The sequence below is a fragment of the Chionomys nivalis genome, chromosome 5, assembly GCF_950005125.1.
Source record: "Chionomys nivalis chromosome 5, mChiNiv1.1, whole genome shotgun sequence".
Lineage (NCBI taxonomy): Eukaryota > Metazoa > Chordata > Mammalia > Rodentia > Cricetidae > Chionomys > Chionomys nivalis.
The window spans coordinates 19,760,765-19,780,026 of NC_080090.1; the positions used below are offsets into that span (position 1 = coordinate 19,760,765).

A 19,262-nucleotide genomic window follows, 5' to 3' on the forward strand; every position below is an offset into this window, starting at 1 on the left:
AGCGCCTGTTACTAATCACCACATCGAATATTGTTCACACGAAGAGTTTCTGCCCCAGATTGATCTGAGCATGTTTCAGCTCTCTTCTCCCTGACAACAGTAAGAAGCTGTTGAAGGAGAGAGCTTACCAAGAGTCCACCATAAGCTGTTGTTGGAGCTAGCAGGGGAGGACTAGGCTGGCCATAAATCTTTCCTGGCTGAGACTTAAAAACTTTTGGTTTTAGTTTACTTAGAATGTTAATAATTTTGGAAATTATTAAAGTAGAACCAAAAGACTTGCCTTTTAAGAGGCCATTGAGATCGCAAATCACTCCACAGATACAATAAGCTGAGCGGATCCAAGTCTCAACTCTTGCCATGGGTCTGCTGGAAGTGTGGCCATTTTCATATGACACGTCATATGTGGAACCAAAGAGGCGTGAGAAGAGCCCTTAAAAGAAGCTTGGATGTAGAAGTTTAATAATTGTGCTGTACAAATGTTTTCATAACCGGAAAAAGCAAATCCTTCCCCCCTCTCAGTTCTTCAATGTTTCTTCCTGTTGGTCAACGTCATCTGCATTCTCTAACATTAGTCAGTGTTTCTGGTAATGTCACCACCAGGACAAATTCTTTGTGGATTTCTCTTCCCTATCTTATCTTTTGAGAATGGATCTCTCTGAACCTGGGACTGAGTGATTAGCTAGACTGTCTAGACAGACAGTAAGCCCTGTTCCTGCTCTCTCTCTCTGTCTCTCTGCCTCCCAACCTGGAATCACAGGTGTGTCTCCATGCCAGGCTTTTCTTCATTTTTCTTCACAGCACTTCTGGGGAATCTAGCCTTAGCCTTAGGTCTTCATGCTTTCACAGGAAGCACCTTCCTTACTAAGCCATCTCCTCAGCTCATCCTTTCCATATGAGAGACTCATCTGCCCCAGACTTCAAACGACCTAGCACAATAGATACATGTTCTTCATACCGTCACATCCCCTGTGGCCATGGGTTTCCTCGTTAGTCAGTTTTCCTTTACTGAAACAAAATACCTGAGATAACTGAAAAGGATGAAAGCTCATAGTTTTAAAGGTTTTAGTTCATACACAGATCCATGAGAAGTGCCAGATCCAGGGAGGGATGAGTTTGTGGCAGAGAATGCTGCTCACTCCATTGTAGCCCAGAAACAGAAGAGAGAAGGTGGCTTATTGTAGTGGTGAATGGCTGGGTTCTGGTGGGTACACACTGCCCTGGCTGTTGTTGTTTGTGTTTTTATACTTATGTTTAGGCATCTGGATTTGGAGTGATTATAGGTCTAGGTGCCAGTTTCTGGATTTGTTTTTGTTGGGTGGGTGTTTTCCTCCTTAGTTTTTGTTTCCTCTCTAGTCTTCTGGATCTCATGGCCTATGGTTGAGTAGAGACAGGGTCTCTGTCCATGTTGGGGTGGGGGTGCACTTCTGATGTCCTGGATGGACTCTGGTCCACGGGGGTTGATGCACAAGTTTAGGACTGAAGTTCTGGCTATGTATGGGCGTGGCCTCTGATCTGGCTAGGGGTCCTCTGGGGTTCAGATGCTTGTCTGGAGCCTGCACGGGACCAACCTAGCCCCTCTGCATATATCTGACAGTTGTGTGGCTTTGTCTTCTTGGGGACCCCTAACAGTGGTAGCAGGGGCTGTCTTTGACTTTTGCTGGATTTTTGGAACCCATTCCTCATACTGGGCTGCCTTGGGCTCATGTAATGGATACTCCTGATGCTAGCAGGACTGATGTTCCCAGACTTAATAGAAATCCAAGTGCTTAATCTTACTACAACTTGATATGCCATGTTTTGTTGATATCCATGGGAGACCTGCACTTTTCTGAATAGAAACAGAGGAGTGGATAGGATAGGGGGATGCAGAGGGGAGGAGGGACTGAGAAGAGAGGAAGGAAGGGAAACTGCAGTTAGGATGTCAAAAAATTAATTAGAGAGAGGGGAAGAAGAAGAAGGAGAAAGGAAAAAAAGGAGAAGAGGCACTGGTCCCACACTCTCTCAAGGGTATATCCACAATGACGTAAATGCTTCCTAGCAGGTTTTACCTCTTAAAGGATCCTCCAGATGCAAACTCTGGGGCACTGGAACCTGGGGGATATTTGGCCACACAACTGTAAGAGGAAAATACTGGTATTGACAAAACTTCTGATAGTGTTTATGCTAGGATCCAATCTCCAGAAATACTTAATGACAGAAAGAATCATCTCTGGGATGATGTACAAAGCCACTTGTCACTTAGACCTGGACTAGTAACAGTGATACATACGGGAATTTAGCACAGGCATTTTAACATAACTTGATAAGAGGGAGACAGCTACATTCACGGAAGCCTAGAGTACAGAGCTGGAATGCCTAGATTTAATTATTTCATATGTATGCTTTGCGATTTTGGCAAGTTGCGTAGGTTTTTCCCACCTATTTCCTCATCCATGAAATTGGAAAAGCAGTCATACCTACTTAATGCAACTCTGATTACTAGTTACATTTACATATAAAAGGAAAAAGAAAACCTGCTATATCTTGAGATAAATTATAGTAAATGACCGTATAAGCTTAGAATTTGAAGAATGCATTCTGGGACTAAAGGACTCAACTTCTGAGGGCCTCAGTTAGCTTCCCTGTAAAGTAGGAGATCTATAGTAGTCTGTTTCAGGACTCAAATGAGCTGGGAAGAGGCTCAAATGTCAAGCAGTTAAGCCAGCAATAATGCACACTGTGCATACCTGTAGAGACAATGCTGGGTGCTGTTATTGCTACTACTGTGCCTTGGCTTTGGGCTACATCAACACTACTGGCTTTAATTTTTCTGAAATCATTCAACTTACTACTGTATCACTGATATTTTTTTTTTTGTTGCTGTGACAAAAATACCCGACTTAGCCATCTGTTAAGGGAGGAAAGATTAGTTTTGCCTTACAGTGTAAGAAGGGATAGGGCCTGCCTCTACAGGGAAGGTATGGTATCAGGAACATAAGCAGGGTTCTTGAGCAGTGAGGAAGGAAAGAGCAGCCAGGAAGTAGCACCGGCTGTCCTTCAGTGACTCACTTCCACCAGCGAGGTCTCACCAGCTGAGACCTAAGTGTTCATACAACGTGAGCTATGAAGGATGCTTCCCATTCAAACCACAGCACCGCCTTCTCCTAATAGTGCTGTTGCGTGCTTGCTGTTGGGTACTGTGTATGAGAGTCACAGCTGCCTCCCATGGTACTGTTTAATCATGTCAGACTTCGATGTCTCTGGGTATCCAACCATAAACACTGAGAAAAGATGGATGGTCTCTAGATAACCCTTGTCAACCAACTGTTTTCTCTTGGCAGGATGTTCTGGAAGCTCTCGTTGACCTTGCTCCTCGTGGCTGTGCTGGTAAAGGTTGCTGAAGCCCGGAAGAACCGGCCTGCGGGCGCCATCCCCTCACCGTACAAGGATGGCAGCAGCAACAACTCGGAGAGATGGCATCACCAGATCAAGGAGGTGCTGGCCTCCAGCCAGGAGGCCCTCGTGGTCACTGAGCGCAAGTACCTTAAGAGTGACTGGTGCAAGACACAGCCACTGCGGCAGACCGTGAGCGAGGAGGGCTGCCGCAGTCGCACCATCCTCAACCGCTTCTGCTATGGCCAGTGCAACTCCTTCTACATCCCGCGGCACGTGAAAAAGGAGGAGGACTCCTTCCAGTCCTGCGCCTTCTGCAAGCCCCAGCGCGTTACCTCCGTCATCGTGGAGCTCGAATGCCCCGGGCTCGACCCACCTTTCCGAATCAAGAAAATCCAGAAGGTGAAGCATTGCCGGTGTATGTCCGTGAACCTGAGTGACTCTGACAAGCAGTGAAGTCACCAGGGCAAGATGCAGCTCCACCCTGAGAGCCCTTGCCCCTGGGTCGCGCCACCGCCACTTCTGTCGAGCTCACTCACACTATGCCCGGTGTCCCTGTCAGCAGCAAATGCATCTCTTAGGGCTAACAGTGCCCTTGTCACAAATGTGGACCGCAAGTCAATATGTTCCCGATCTACCCCGGGCTATACTCGTGTCTCCAAATCCAGGCTGTGGATAGGGCACAGATGTTGGGAAACACTCCTAGAAACTAGACAGGACTTTTCAGGCGATGCACTGTCAATCGGGGATTGACGTTTCCACCATGTGGAAAAGCCAGCCTTTCCCTGGCCACATCCTACACTCCAGCTCGACCCTCCCTTGGTGAAGAACGCATGACTACTCTGTCGCAAACTTCCACTTCCGTTGGCCACCAGACCTCTGTGGTGTGGGCATTCACTCTTCTGAGCTGGGAGCTTCCGGGCTCTGAGGTTGCTGTGAAGTCAATATGGGCAGCATCCACAAGCTCACCCTCAAGGGGTCTCCAAACAAACCTGATACCCACAAGGACAAGGAAAGCTTAGTGGATCAGGAAATGATTTCCCTAGGAACTGTGCTCAGCAGGCCAGACCCTCTGCACCTCTAGACACCACCACCTCTTTTCTTGCTCCTTCTAGGCCCCACCTGTGGACTCAAGATGAACTCTGGTGCACATGCTCTTCCCTCTGCCATTAGCCTGTCCCCACGCAAAAGGTCTCTGTGTTAATGTCAGTTCTATAATTGATCTATTGTGTAAAAAGCCGTTAAAAGTATTATCGACCTATTCCTGTATCGACTCACATGTTTGGACTCTGGCTTTGCAGCACCATTCTTGAAGAGACAGTAGCACAGGGAGTGAGCTGTAGAAAAGGTATTTTACTGAGAAATACTGCCGGGTCAGCAATTCACTGCCACACACCTTTTATCAGATTGAGCAGGGAGGAGGGACGCGTCACGATTTACATACATGAGTATGACATCACCGAGACACTAAAGCATTGCAGCGTAGTGTAGAAACTGGGTTAAGACAGATGGTGTATCCAGGCAAGTCATTGGGAAGTGGTAACGCTTGAGGCACACACGTGAAATGAGACCTGGTACTGTCTTCACTGCCATAACACTAAGCAAAAAATACTTTCTATTAAAATTCATTTAAGGATATATGGGATTGAGACACTTTGTGGCACAGGCAGACATAAAATGTACACATAGAGGGTAGTAATGTAGTTGAACTGTCACTCAGAAAATAGCTTCCCTTCCAAAGACTAGACTCCTAAGAATAAACCTTAGGTCACCCTTCGACTTTGTGATGAGTTGTGGAAGTCTCTGTAGTGTGGCCTTTGATGAGAGGACATTGAAATAATCTATTTTCCTCCAACATTACACTCACGTTCAATCTCTTTGTGCAATTGTCCCTGTGAATGACATGTATGGAATCTGACAAATGTGAAGGAGAAGCCATTGCTGGGGCTCAGAATACGTCAACCTCCTTCGGTTGGTCAATTCTCAGTCCAAGCTCTTGCACAAGAGTGGGTTTCCTCGTGTGTGAGAGAGACCATCTGTTAGCTGCTCTGAGATTCAGGCGTCTGGACACTCAATAATGATGCCGGCTCTTTAGTTTGCCACCCAGAGAAAAGGATTGGAGCGAGTGGGGTAGGGTGTTTCAGGTACTCTCTTGCCTGAGTCGGAATGCACGTTTTCGAGTTTATTTACTTCTGCAACCCAGTAAACCCTAAGCCCAGCTGGTGTGGTTTTGAAGGGAATATTAACTTCAGAAATGAGAGTGCATAGCCTGAAATCTGGAGAGAGAGATGAGAATGGAGAAACTGTAGAGGGCTGGAACCCCTGGGATGAAGGCAAAAAGAGAAGAGGGCGCCCAAGGTCAGAACTGCAGTTTTCACTTTGAGTAGAAAACCTCAAGCTAGAGCCAGAGCAGAACATGCAGCAGAAAAGCTGTGAAGGATATCCGAGTTTCCTTGATGGAGGATGATGAAGTAGAACAAGAAGGGCGAGGAGGAGAACTTTATTAACAGGACCCACACAAGTAGAGGAAGAGTTGAGCTAGCAACCCACAAAGTATACATGTTAGCACTCTTTTTGATCTTAGTCATGATTGTACCCATGAAAGCAATATGACATGCTGTGGTCTGAGGCTACTTCCGGGGTTATTGTATGTATAATGTTTACCTTCGAGTGGCTCAAATTGTATTTAAATTTTGTCTTGTTTATAAATGAAGAAAAGCTATAAGTATAATGTAATTATTTTATAGGTATACTATTAAGTTATAGAACCAGTAAAGGTACTCTGGGATTATATGTGATCCTGGTGTCATGTGCCATAAAAGCTGAATTCTGCACTTGTGTCCTCGGGCAGCAAGGGATCTTGGTGCACTCAGAATGCTCCAGCCTCTGGGAGTTCACCGATGGCCCATGTCACAAACTGTTCTTGGGAGTTTGGGATCTTCTAGGAGAATTGGAAAGAAGCATTGAGCAAACAGAATTGGTGGGGATGGCTCTCAGTCCCAGTCTACAGGAGCACCTAGCCTCTTCCAAATCACCCACCAGCTGAACACAGAATGTACTCACAGTGCTCCTGGAATGAGAAATGAGGAAGCTTTGAGAGACTGATGCAGCAGAAGTCCACCGTAAGTTTCGTTGTCTCTCTTGTAGCCAATGCGCCACACTCGTGTCTTACATAAGCCAGAAACTGTGCTGAGTTTTGCCTAATTTTCCGTTGACTTTCCACAGATTTCAACATTTCTAATTTAAACACGTCTCAGTTTCACAGTGTTGTCATTTTCCTGCAAGTTGAATTATCTGCCATTTAAGAAATGCAATGATCAATAAAACATAAAAATCTTAATAAAATTGCATGTGTGTGCTTCACTATGTAGACTTTTACTGATTCAAATTCAATGTGACAATAATTGATGACAATTATTAATAAGATGACAATAATTCATCTTAGTTTTTTAAATAAGAATATTCTACTTTGATCAATGTCATTACAAGTGACTTGTTTCTGTAGTTGGCTGACTGATTCTTAGGTTGCACAGTCAATGAAAAGGAACTGCTGCTACTGAGTGAACAACTCAAGAATGTAAGTACTTCTAGAAAGTTTACTTAATGAACGACTGAGCTACTACCATTGATTATTGTTTGCATTGGAGATAATGATAAGATCTGATCATGAATGATGCAACTAAAGCTTGTTGATCTTCAGGCTATCCTCTGAATCCTTCTTAAACCCACTCCTAATCCCCCTTACCAGCTCCTTGGCTACAGCTTCTCAAACACAGCAGGCAACCCAGTCATGTGACCAGTGATGAACTGTGTGAGCCCCCAGAGCTTCTGTGGGTTTTTCTACATTTCAATCTAGAATGTGTGGTAAGACAAGCAAACAAAACCCCAGCAACTCCACGGCTTTATCATTTTTTAAACCCTGAGATCCCCAGTTAGTCCATCTTCTTTCAGCCACCTGTAGGGCTGTCTTGGATTGGATGCATATGTGTGGTATCAAGAGAATTACCGAATGGGAGAGGGAAAGTATATCTATTCTATTCTGTCTAGTAACAAAGCTGTCCAGAATCCTCATAAGCTCAATCAGTCAGACTCTAAGCTACATTGTGTAAGTACTTATCAAGATTTCCCGTATATGTATATATGATTTATGCAAAAAGTGATGACCATAAATAGGGTCTCTTTGCCAACAATTCATTAACCCCTAGTTAACTACACTCAAAAGGAGGTCTTGGCTGTACGAGAAATACATACTCAGAGAAATTTGCTTCCTCAGCCCTTGGAAGGATCTTATGCCTGTGTGAAGACCCTCATATGTCTCATAAACTGAGGAGGAGTTCATGGGTTCATGCAGGGGAGAATCTTATATTATCAGTTTCCACTAAATCAGGTAGACCTGTTTGTTGGTTTGTTTCCATTCCTGCTGTTAAGTGTCTGACTAGCTGTGTCCATTTCTTCTGGACTGAAACATTACCTCCTGGAGAGAAGAAAGTTTATGATGAAAGTTTATGGTTGTCAGTGGAGACCACCACCTGTCTCCAACTGGGTGCTTGTCAGTCATGTCCTTTCTTCAAGAATGAAGTGGGCAACCAGAGGTCTCCAGGGGCATCCTCTCTCCAACTATCTCCTCCTAACCACATACCAGAAGACTTCCCACGCATTTTCTGGTTTGGGTTTTTGATACCTCCAATTAGAATCAAAGATAAAGTTTGCATTTTTCCCCTGTGTTGCTTTGGGATGATTTTTGAGAGAAGAAAAGGTACAGGACTCACCTCCACAGCATTTTAAATCATTTATAGTTCTTTATTCTTTTGCTTGCACTGTGTAAGCAAAGATGCATTTCATGAAAGAGAAAAAGAAAAGCACAGCCCCACCCCCAGTGTCTAAGTGCACTGGCTGGCTGGGAAGCGGAAGCAATGAAGACAAGGGGAGCAACTTGGGCAATGTATGCACTCCTCCATCTATTATCTACACTTTTTATTAAACAATATTTTGATATTTTTTAAAGTAAACTTTCTGACTTTCAGTTTAATAAGCCTTTCCCTCCTCTTTTTAGTAATTCTATTTTTATGACGAATATCCCCAAAATATTATATATACTTATGCATGTTTGGAACAAATTCTGAATACATTCAGCATTCCTGTCTGCTCTCTGTTCTTTTGTTTGAGAGCTTATGTAGCAAACATGTGTTTGTCTGGGGATAGTGTTGGTTCAAGGGAATTTTCCAGTCATAGGAATATCCATTTCTACTAGGAAGGGTGTTCATCCCTGTTAAGTACCCTAAAACCTGCAATTATTTTACACTAGATTTTTGTTTATTCTTCTCTATCCCAGGATGTAGGTTCTATGAGGATAAGACATTTTCTATGTGGTTTTTACTCCTAAGGCAGACAGCAGTTTCTGGTGCATATTAACAGCCCGGAATTTATTGAATTACACAAAAAGAATAAGGCAAAAATTTTTAGCATGTTTGAATTTGTTTCTTAAAATTTCCCAGCCATCTTATTATTAATCTTTTATAAACCCCAAAATGACTCGCTAGTGTTTACAGTCTGGAATTGATTTACTGCACGAGTTCCTGTGCCCTCGGTGACTTCTGACGTCCAAGTCCTCTGCTTTCCTCTCTGGCACTTGCCCTTGAACCGACTTTCCTGTGAGGTTTTTGGATAGTAAACTCTTGGTTTTCAAATTCTGAAAACAATTATCTCCTTTGCTGGCAGTTTTGATTTGCTGTTCTCAAGATACCTCTTAACTATTTTATTCCTCGCTTTTAGGAAAACTGTTGTAAGTAGTGTGTTCTCAAGGCCAAATTTATTGGTATTTATTTGGTCTGGGACTTGTATTCTCAGGCAAAGACCATGACATTCTTTGATACTAGAAAACACTCAGCCATTTTTTCTTGAAGCAATTACCTGGCTTTCCTGAACTCCTATCCCTTTTGTTCTTACGGGGACCTTCTTGAGGTTCTGTCTCCCATGTGTCTTCTTATGTCTCTTGGATATCACCAGCATTTTATTTGTGTGAGTCACAATCCCAGTGGATTACTAGACACTACTGTCTTGCTCAGTAGTTGTCACTTTGCTCATGTCCTTCTAGAATCCATTAAGCTCATGGCACTTTTTCTTTTATATCCTAATGATTAGCTACTTCCAATTTCTTCATGGACACTGAATATCACTGCTGCCCTATTTCTTCGATAGGTCTAGTCTTCCTCAGCGGTACTTCCCTTGTGTGCTTAGGGGGTGTGGCTTGTCTGATGATACTCTTTCCTCTCCTTTTTTATGTGTAGTTATTGATATCACGTTCAGTCATTCTGATCCGTAGATAGCCTTTCTTGGTACCGCTGAGTTTCTTTGTAGTAGCAACACTGAAGATACTGTGTTGTTGATGTTGCCCAGTTTGGTCTGCTTTCTCTGGCCATCAAACATGATATTGGCAATATCCTAGGGCATTCAGGGTAGCTATTTACAGAGAAGTCTGCATCAGTGGTCCTGGGTTGGTTGGTTCTACTGACCCAATGGGGCATGACTTTTTCTGGTACCTTTTACAGAGACTCATCTCTTCATGCTCCAGCCCTGGCTGCCCTGTCCCTTCCCTTCCACCATCTATGTCTATATTTTTCAAACCACACCTGATCTTTTTAGAAGTATTTAGAGATTCAAAACAGCATTGTGTTTTCTTAAACTATAGAAAATTCCATATTTGCATCTATTTTACTGCCTTAATTGTTAGGAATTGGCTTTGAGCCTCTCCTTTATGCATTGTCAAATTTATTTCTAAGATTTATACTGCATTTGTGGTTGTTCAAGAGATAGTTATTACACCATGTTAGGTGTAATTATGACCTTACTATTGTTTTCACTTTAAAATGAAACCTAGCATAAGGAGATATGATTGTGTCAAGTTGACAAGGCGGGGACATTATCATGGCTATTCTTTGTTTTCAGCTTGAATACATCTTGGCATTAAGTGAAATCCAAGTGGCTGGGTACACCTGTGTGGGATTTCTTTCTTAATTAAATCATTTGAAGTGGAAAGACCCACTTTTAATGGCATTTTTTGAGGTGGGAAGATATACCTTTAATCCAGATCTTTTGAGGTGGGATGATCCACTTTTAGTCTGTGCTACACCTTCTGATGGCAGCCTACATAATGGATGTGGAAGAAAGAAGCTGTAACTCTTTTTTATGCCTGATTGTGTTCCCTCTCACTTGCAAGGCCACCTTTGTTGAAGACCAGCTCAAACATACAGCTTCATGGACTGAACAACTACTGAATTTTTGGATCTCCCATTGGTAGACAGCCATTGTCGGACTAGCTGTGCTATTTATAGAAAAATGATCATTATATTTATTTTATAATTCCTGCAGTGCTCTTTCTTACTTCCTATGATCTGAAGACCCAAAGTTCAGATATTGGAATCTTAATACTCAAATAATCAGTGTCAGGCGATTCTGACATAGAATATTAATTCTATAAGTTCTGTTTCTCTAGAGAACCCTGACTAATATAAGATGCACTAATATAACCCTCAGTCTCTGCCCCTCCAGAGTAGACTTCTTTCAGTCCTCAATTTGTTTGTATCCCAAAGTTTGTGGCATAGTTAACACTCTTCCTTTATTTAATAAATATTTATTAACATCTGTAACACTCTAGAAGCCAGAGAGACCAGTGGTAAGGGATGTCCTCTACCAAGTGGCTACTAAGTTCATATATGATTACTAGTGAGTTAGAGAGATAATAGGATAAATAATAGGATAATGGCTCAAGGTGAAGGAAAACATGGAGGAAGATTTACAGTGGATGGGTTAGTTCATTTTCTGCTGCTATAACATAATACCATAGACTATGTAATATATAAAGTAGAAATTTGTATCAATAGAGCTCTAGAGCCTTCCAGGATCAATGGAGTGCCTCTGGTGAGGTCCTGCCTGCTTCATCTGACCATTGCAGAATGCCCTGCATGGTAACAGAGCATGAAATAGGGTGCTTTTCCCCCCAGTGAGAACCTACTTCCTCAGTAATGACATTAATTCCCTTATAACGAAAACACACCCCTTAGGCTCCCCTGACATTGACGATTTGGGTATTTAGATTCCAATATTTGAATTTGGGGAACATAGCTAGACTACAGGAGGTGAGAAAGAACACTGTTTGAAGGGACTGAAGGAAGCTTAGTCTGAGTGAAGGCTAGAATTCAAATGCTCTGAGCAGAGAGTTACAACCCAAGGCAGAAACAGGTACCTGATGCTCTGTCAGCCACAGTCAAGATTCTGGATAATGTGAGATGACTTATTTTGATGTATATGATTAGTTTTGAACAAAAATGGGTTTGATGTATAGGCAATAACTGGCATCAAGCAAATCTTTATGACAGCAACTAATAGATATTGTGATATTAACATTGATTGCAAACTTGGCAGGTTCTAAGATCACTTCGACAAACCTCTGAGCATGCCTGTTAGGGAGCTTTTAGACCGGGTTAACTGGGATGGGAACAGCCACCCTCAATATGGCAACACCTACTGGCTAAAGTTCTAGACTGAATAAAAAGAAGAAAATGAGCTCAGAACAAGCCGCTGTCTTCTTTCCTTTTTATTCATGAATGTAGAAGCAATGTGACCAGTTGCCTTATTATGCTTCTGCTACCTGTGACCGTATCCCCTTGATCTGTGAGCCAAATCAACACTCTATAAGTTGCTTTTCTTGGGTATTTATATCAAGGCAAAGAGAAAAAAATTAATCAATACAGCTATCAAGGTAATTCCCACCAGTTTTTGAACAAAGAACCCTGGAATGGAGGGAGGAAAATGGGTACATCTTCAAACCAGGCACTATTAGTAGTGTTGGCAGTTGAGTCAATGAGAGACTCAAGGGAGAGGGAGATAGAAAGAATGCCTCCTGTTTCTGAAGCTAGAGGCTCTGTTCCCTGAGATGGATAACACAGAAGAATAAGGAGTTTGGTGGGACAAGTTGACAAGCTGCATCTGGTCTTACAAATAATACATTTTACGGTATAGTATCCAATTAGAAATGGATTCTAGAACACTAGGCTACTTGCTGGAGCTCAGGAAATAAAACAACTGGGCTAAAGAGTCAACATTTTATCAATATTTCTCACTTTCTCATGATAGGCTTAAGTTTCAGAATCCCACAATGAAGGATGTTCATGCTTTTTGTGTATCTGAATGCTTAGACTAACTTATTTCCCACCTGTTCCCTAAAAAAGTTGACCATGATCTCCATTTTCTAAGTATACATACAGGATATGCACACAAGTGACGCAGAAATATTCTATCATTTATTTTATTTTCATATAAATTAACATTCTAAAAAATTGAAATAGAAACACTAAAATACAGTATTGCACATAGCGATCTTTGTTAAATGCCCTATGACTTCATTGAAGAGTGGTAATATACACATGGGAAGGACTAAGGGATAGGAGAATTACAAAACAACAACAGAAGAAAATAAAACACTACTGCTCCTCTGCACTTCGAATACAAAGTAAAAGGAAAGAAGTCATACTTTACATAAATACAAGTATAGCTATGATTTAGAACATTATTTATCTCTTTAAGTTGCTGTTCATAACTGGTTTGCAGTAGCAATAAATTTTCCCCCTTTCTACATCCATAACTTTCCACCAATATTATTAGCAGCAATTGAGAAGAACAACTATCACTGTTATACAAAACCCTCTTAATGTATTATGAGTTTACTTCAAAATATGCTCAGAAAGGATGGGAAACTCACCTGTTTTCCCTGACAGCAGAGTGAGTAGAATCCTTCCCTGGAACCCTTTAGATGCAGGATGAATGCATCCTTACCTCCCAGCTGTAAATCACCGGCTATAACACGTGGTCACAGCAATCGTGTCAAAATACTCAGGCAGGCATTTTACTTAACAAGGTCCAGATAGATCTGATTCATATATTATTTATGATAGTTATCAAAAAATAAATCTTACAATTTCATGAGCTTCACTTACTCAAAGTTCTTGTGCATGTATGTGTGTTTGTGTGTGTGTGTGTATGTGTGTGTATGTATGTGTGAAGTATCATAGTGTAAGATACAAAGGAATGTCTTTTGATTTCATTTACCTCTGCTGCAGACCAGTTTTTCAGAGGGTCTTAAGGGACACAGAGAGCAACTTCAGAGTGGGGACAGCGTTGGTCATGACACACAGATACTACTTACTTCTCAAAATAGAAACTGTGTAAGGAGAAGTGAAGTAGATAGAAAGACTTCAGTAGGAATTACATTCACCCACAAGTCTAGTCACAAGACATGGAGTTCTGGTTGTCAGTAGAAGGGAAGATGCTTTTGTTGTGACAAGGGAGAGAACCTCACAAAAGGGAACCATAGGTTAAGGTTTAGTGTGTTCAGAGTTAGTGTTTCTTAGACGTGCTGTTTCGGTCTCTTGGGATAACACTGGAACGTTTACAAAAAGAAAAGGGTTCCAATTCTCCACAGGTCTACTGCTTTTGCAATTTTAAAGGAACATACAGAAAGATTCAACAATCAGTAAACTTTCTAGAAAACATGGAAGATTATGCAAGAGTCTCCATGGAAAAGTGATCAGAATGGTGTAGCTTCGTTCCCTGCTCAGGTCACGTGGATGCTGCGGACGTTGTTTCGATGACTTGCTTTGTTCTGCTGTTCACAGCTCAGGTTTTCATGCTTATCTTTGCTTTCTGAAAACAAATATACCAGGCAGGGTTAAAAAATAGAAAAAGAAAGTTTAGAGCAGCCCAAACAAGGTTTTTATTTTGATTAAATTCTCTGGATAAAGGTGAAAGATCAATTAATTCAAGAAACTTTACACACATTTCATCTGTTCCATCTTAAAATAGTTTTCGTCGAAACAAATTACCAAATGCTTTAAAAAAAATAAGTCTTTAAAGTTTAACTTGTAATGCATGTGAAGTGGGGTTGGCCCAACCCTGTCATTCCAGATCCTACATGCAAAGGCATGAATACAGAAGCAGAGCCAGTGGATTGGTTCATGGTTGACAGGTTTTAGTTCTCTTCCATCTACAGCATGACCAGGGTTAGCTAATAACCATTCCTCTTATTCTGTATAGATGTACTGAGCTTTGGTCAGAAAACAGCAAAGACAATTTTATCACTGGATAAGACTAAATTTGATACAGAAAAACTGACAGAAAAATAAATTTTATCTGAAGATAGAACTCTTTTCCAAAGAGGGCTATTTAATCCTACACAGTTTGAATTATCTTGACTGTCCCTTCCTTTTAAACTATGTTATAGTAATCTAATTCAAAATGTTTCCATTTGGGCTGGAGAGATAGCTCAGCAGTTAAGACCTTCACTACTTTTGTAGATGCCCAGAGTTCAGTTCCCAGAACCGTTGTCAAGTGGCTCACAGTTATGATGCTCCAGGTCTAGAGGCTCTAAAGTCCTTCTCTCACTGCCTCAGGGACTCGCGTCCACATGCATATACCCATTAAAACCATAAATATTAAATACCATCAATACCATAAATAAATAAAAATAAATCTCAAAATGATTTTATTTGATGCCCTAAATTTTTATTTAAACTGGCATTATTTACTTACCCTGCCAACAGGGGTTGTAGGACACCTTCAAATCCTTCAAAACTTCTACAGTATCAGAAGAGAGAATTTGCCACTGTACCCAATATTTCTCTCAGAGAATATACAACTTGGTGTTTTCTTGTAATGGAGGACTTGGCCAGAGAGGAATCTTAGCTTAACCTTCTAGATAAGTCTCTGGGCCACAGACTCCAAACAGCCTTCTTGAGAGTATATATCATTTCCTATTGAGCTTTATGCAGCAAATCTCATATTAGTCACTCAGGGTTAAAGTGCATAGATAGCCTGTGACTCATGTGCTATGAAAAAGTACAGGCTATCTCCTGCCCCAGCAGTGAACAAAAGGCCTCATATATGTTCATACTTATATTTATCTTAATTATCAAATTTCAAATATCCAACTTTGAGACTAACTCAACTACAAAGGCCTGATTAAAGACATAAAGAAAAGAAACTGTTGGAATTAAAAGCTCATTGTTTATCCAAACATAGGATAAAATGACTGAGATATTATTGTATAAATTTGTGTATATTGTAAAGACAGAGTTCAATAGCAGTGATATCACAAGCCAAAAACAAGAATGGTCAATACTTACAATCCCAGAGTCGTGTCTCGGTTTTACTTTGTAGAGTGCTTTTCCTTTCTTTTGCCTACACACTTCCTCAGCTTCTTTAACTCTAAGTGGGGAAGAAGAGGGCTTATTTAAACAGGAGTCCACAATGACCACAGAAACTTGCTTTATAACAAGGGGCAAGCTTCAACTCATTAAAGAATTGAATTATTGTAACACACACACAGGAACGCCTCCTCAGATTTAATTTTAAAATAGAAACTGTTAGAGGTAGAGCAGATCATTCATGTGGGGTGAGGATCCTACGATGGGATATGTTACATAAATACAAAAGGGATCAATTACTGTGTAACTCAGAGACATTTGCATAATTAAGAATGATCATGCAACTATTTACATGAAGATTTAAGATGACAGGTTCATTTTCTTTCTACCAAACTCACCTACATATAAAAGACATTTAGAATAAACTTCTGGGCAGTTTCAATAATTTAACTTCATCAAGCATGGAAGCAATTATCATTTAATTGATGCAACAAAAAAACCACAACTGCACTGTGCTCAACCCTTCTCATTGTTTTATGAGATAGGGTCTCACATGGAACTTAGGTTGCTGCAACCTCCTAAGTGCTGGGATTACAGGGATGCACAGCCATTGCAAGTAACATTGTCAACATATTTATGATTTCTTTGTGCGTTTGTAAATAACATTCCAAGGAAAAATGCACTGTGGCTATGAGAAGCACTACCTAGAAGGCGGCACTGTTTAGAGATGAATTTTGCATTAATCGACCTTGCTATAGAACACTGCCATTGTCCTATCACCTCTAATCTAGGGACCCTCTTAAATAACAAAAGGACACGGTCACCAAAGTATTACAGGTGATTACAGAAAAGTTTCTTCCAGTGCTAAAGACTATTTTGCTAAATCATTTCTTTATAAATTGCAATATATTATTAAAAAAAATTGTGACTGCTTTCACTAAAAGAATCACCATAAGTCCTACTGGAAGGTAGGACTCCATTAATAAAAAAGGGGCACAACAAGAAATAACATGATCTATCAGAGTCATTTGTTTCTTACTCATGTGATTTTTTTCCCTTAAGAATAAAATTAACTAAAACATCAAGTATGTCAGGAGAAACTGAACAGGCTGTCGTTTGATCTTAAGGAAATATACCTTATGTTGATTAAATTTCTTGAAACAAATCTTGAATATGTTTCTCGGGCCCTGTGGCAAACGTTCCAATGACAGAATTTATTTCCTGTGTAATTGATTCAACCTTCCTTAAACGATAGAATGACCCACTGATCCAGGCAGGCGTCTCAAGCCTTTTGTAAAAGTAATTCCTTTCGGATACAAATGCGGCTGGTTGGGTAGACAGTAATTCCAGAAACTGGGGACAGTTTAGACACTGCATTGTTACCACGTTTATTACTTCCCTACCAAGTCATAAATTCCCTTTAATCCCTCCCTAAACATCTGAAGACAAAAACATTCTCTCTATAACAAACTAAGGATTTCAGAGTCACCATCTTCCTCTGAAATAGCTGCCAGTAAATTTAAGCTTGAAGTATTTGGATAGGGAATTAAGGAAACTTTTTTTCTTCTCCTTTTTTATTTTTTTTTAGCACTTAGTCAAAATCCAGTAGATCCTCTTTTAAATTTGCTTGGAGTTCTTTAAAACATTTCATAACATGAAAAAAAAATGTGCTTCGTGAGTATTTAGATCCTCAAAGCATCCTGGTGCTCGCTCTGCTCTATTTGCAGCAATCTCGGGACATATCTTGGTTAGAATCACAGGAAGCTGATTTTAACACAAACATATTTAATTTTACATGAAAGAAAGTCCAGTCATTCCTTACGGTAGGACCCATGAAGACTGGAGAGAGCGTGCGTCAAGGTGGCGTCACGGGATCTTTTAGTTCATTTATTCATTTGACAATCATTAGTGGAACAGAAACTCCAGGTCAGGTCCTGGTACAGCTCGGGTTTACATGGACAATTCAGCTCTACATCTCTAGGCCAGAGGCATCCAAGAGCAGAAGCAAGGAATGACAGGGTGTGCTACGGGCGGCTCCCTGTGTTTGTATAAAATCCCAGAAGGGCTTCTGCAATTAGTATTCAGGGTTTATAAAAAACCACCCATGAGCATCTTGGTGGTTGAATCTGATTTTCAAACAACCAAGAGATATCACTTGTCCATAATTTTAGAAAGAGAAACTGTTACCGAGGGTGGAAGAAAATATATATGATATATAACGTCACACATACAATGGTGGAGAAAGAGCCAAGAAATACCATGCTGCACTTCAAAAAAAAAAAAAAAAAGAGTAATTTGTTCTTCTGCCACAGGATCCCGACAAGGCAAATGCTCCAAGTGCTTTCTGACCTATGCCTTAGTGCCTGTGTGTCAGTCATCTCCTCTCAGGCACCTTGAGAAATGTGTACGTGAGAAAATTAGGGAGCTGGAGAACTGAGCACCAGGATAAATGGACTGCTGCTCCACTTTGTACTTGTTCCATGGAGAATCTGCTTTAATGCAAGTCCCCAGGTCCACCTATATTTTTTGAACTGAGTCCCTCTGGTCCAAAGATAACATGTGGGGAAATAAAACACAGGCAGCCAATGAGTACCCCTGTGAGAAACAGTACTTTCTAACTAGGGTCTGAAACTTATGACTAGCCTCTCTTCACAGGACAGCAATGCCTTCTCATCCCTCTCCTCCAACAGAGCACCACTGAACATGCTCCCCTCCATTCCGAAGAACTGCTGCTCCTTCTGAGCCCCAACTGCTTTCGGTATAACTCCCATACCAAGACTTTCCCGTCACACTTGAGACTGGAAAAAGGAATATGGCCCTGGAGTTCAAGTTTACTGCCAGGATAGACATACTGATGAATATCTTGCATATCACCATAGAACCTTCATCTAGCGATGGATGGAGATAGAGACAGAGGCCCACACTGGAGCACCAGACTGAGCTCCCAAGGTCCTAATGAGGAGCAGAAGGAGGGAGAACATAAGCAAGGAAGGCAGGACCACGAGGGGTGCACCCACCCACTGAGACAGTGGGGCTGATCTATTGGGAGTTCACCAAGGCCAGCTGGACTGTGACTGAAAAAGCATGGGATAAACCCGGACTCTCTGAACATGGCGGACAATGAGAGCTGATGAGAGGCCAAGGACAATGGCACGGGGTTTTGATCCTACTTCAGGTTCTGGCTTTGTGGGAGCCTAGACAGGTTGGATGTTCACCTTCCTAGACCTGGATGGAGTGGGGAGGACCTTGGACTTTCCACAGGGCAGGGAACCCTGACTGCTCTTGGGGCTGGAGAGGGAGGAGAAGAGGAGTGGGGGGAGGGGGAGAGTGGCGGGAGAAGGGGGAGGGAAATGGGAGGCGGGGAGGAGGCGGAAAATTTTTTTTTCAATAAAAAAAGAAAAAAGAAAAAAAAATATCTCATTTGGAAAACAGTTTGAAAAAAAATCAAACTTTTAAAGGGGTCCGTACATGACTAACAGAAACTGATGTTGGCAATAAATAAGACAATGATACAAAAAAAAAAGACAAAAGAAAAGGATGAAGGAAGAAGGAAGGAAGGCAAGAAGGAAGGAATGAAGGAAGAGAGGAAGAACCCAAGAAAGGAGAAAAGGAAGAAGCCAAGGAAGGATGAATTGGATGTGCCTGAGTTGGTAGTGTGCTTGCCTGGCATGCACCAAGCACAGGGTCTGATCC

General features: G+C 41.4%; 2 protein-coding genes across 2 annotated transcripts in view; one reads left to right on the top strand and one right to left on the bottom strand.

Moving 5' to 3' along the window:
• Positions 1–6,682, top strand: part of Grem2 (gremlin 2, DAN family BMP antagonist) — a 96,347-nt gene extending 89,665 nt beyond the window's left edge. Inside the window, exon 2 of the mRNA XM_057770927.1 lies at positions 3,321–6,682. Coding sequence (XP_057626910.1) covers positions 3,322–3,828 — 507 coding nt within the window. The 5' untranslated portion in view covers position 3,321 and the 3' untranslated portion in view covers positions 3,829–6,682. The remainder of the gene's footprint in view (positions 1–3,320) is intronic.
• A 5,986-nt stretch (positions 6,683–12,668) lies between these two features.
• The window catches only part of Fmn2 (formin 2), a 310,252-nt gene continuing 303,658 nt past the window's right edge, over positions 12,669–19,262 (bottom strand). The window contains exons 17-18 of the mRNA XM_057769091.1: positions 15,549–15,630; positions 12,669–14,070 (exon numbers count right to left, since the gene is read on the bottom strand). Coding sequence (XP_057625074.1) covers positions 14,044–14,070; positions 15,549–15,630 — 109 coding nt within the window. The 3' untranslated portion in view covers positions 12,669–14,043. The remainder of the gene's footprint in view (positions 14,071–15,548; positions 15,631–19,262) is intronic.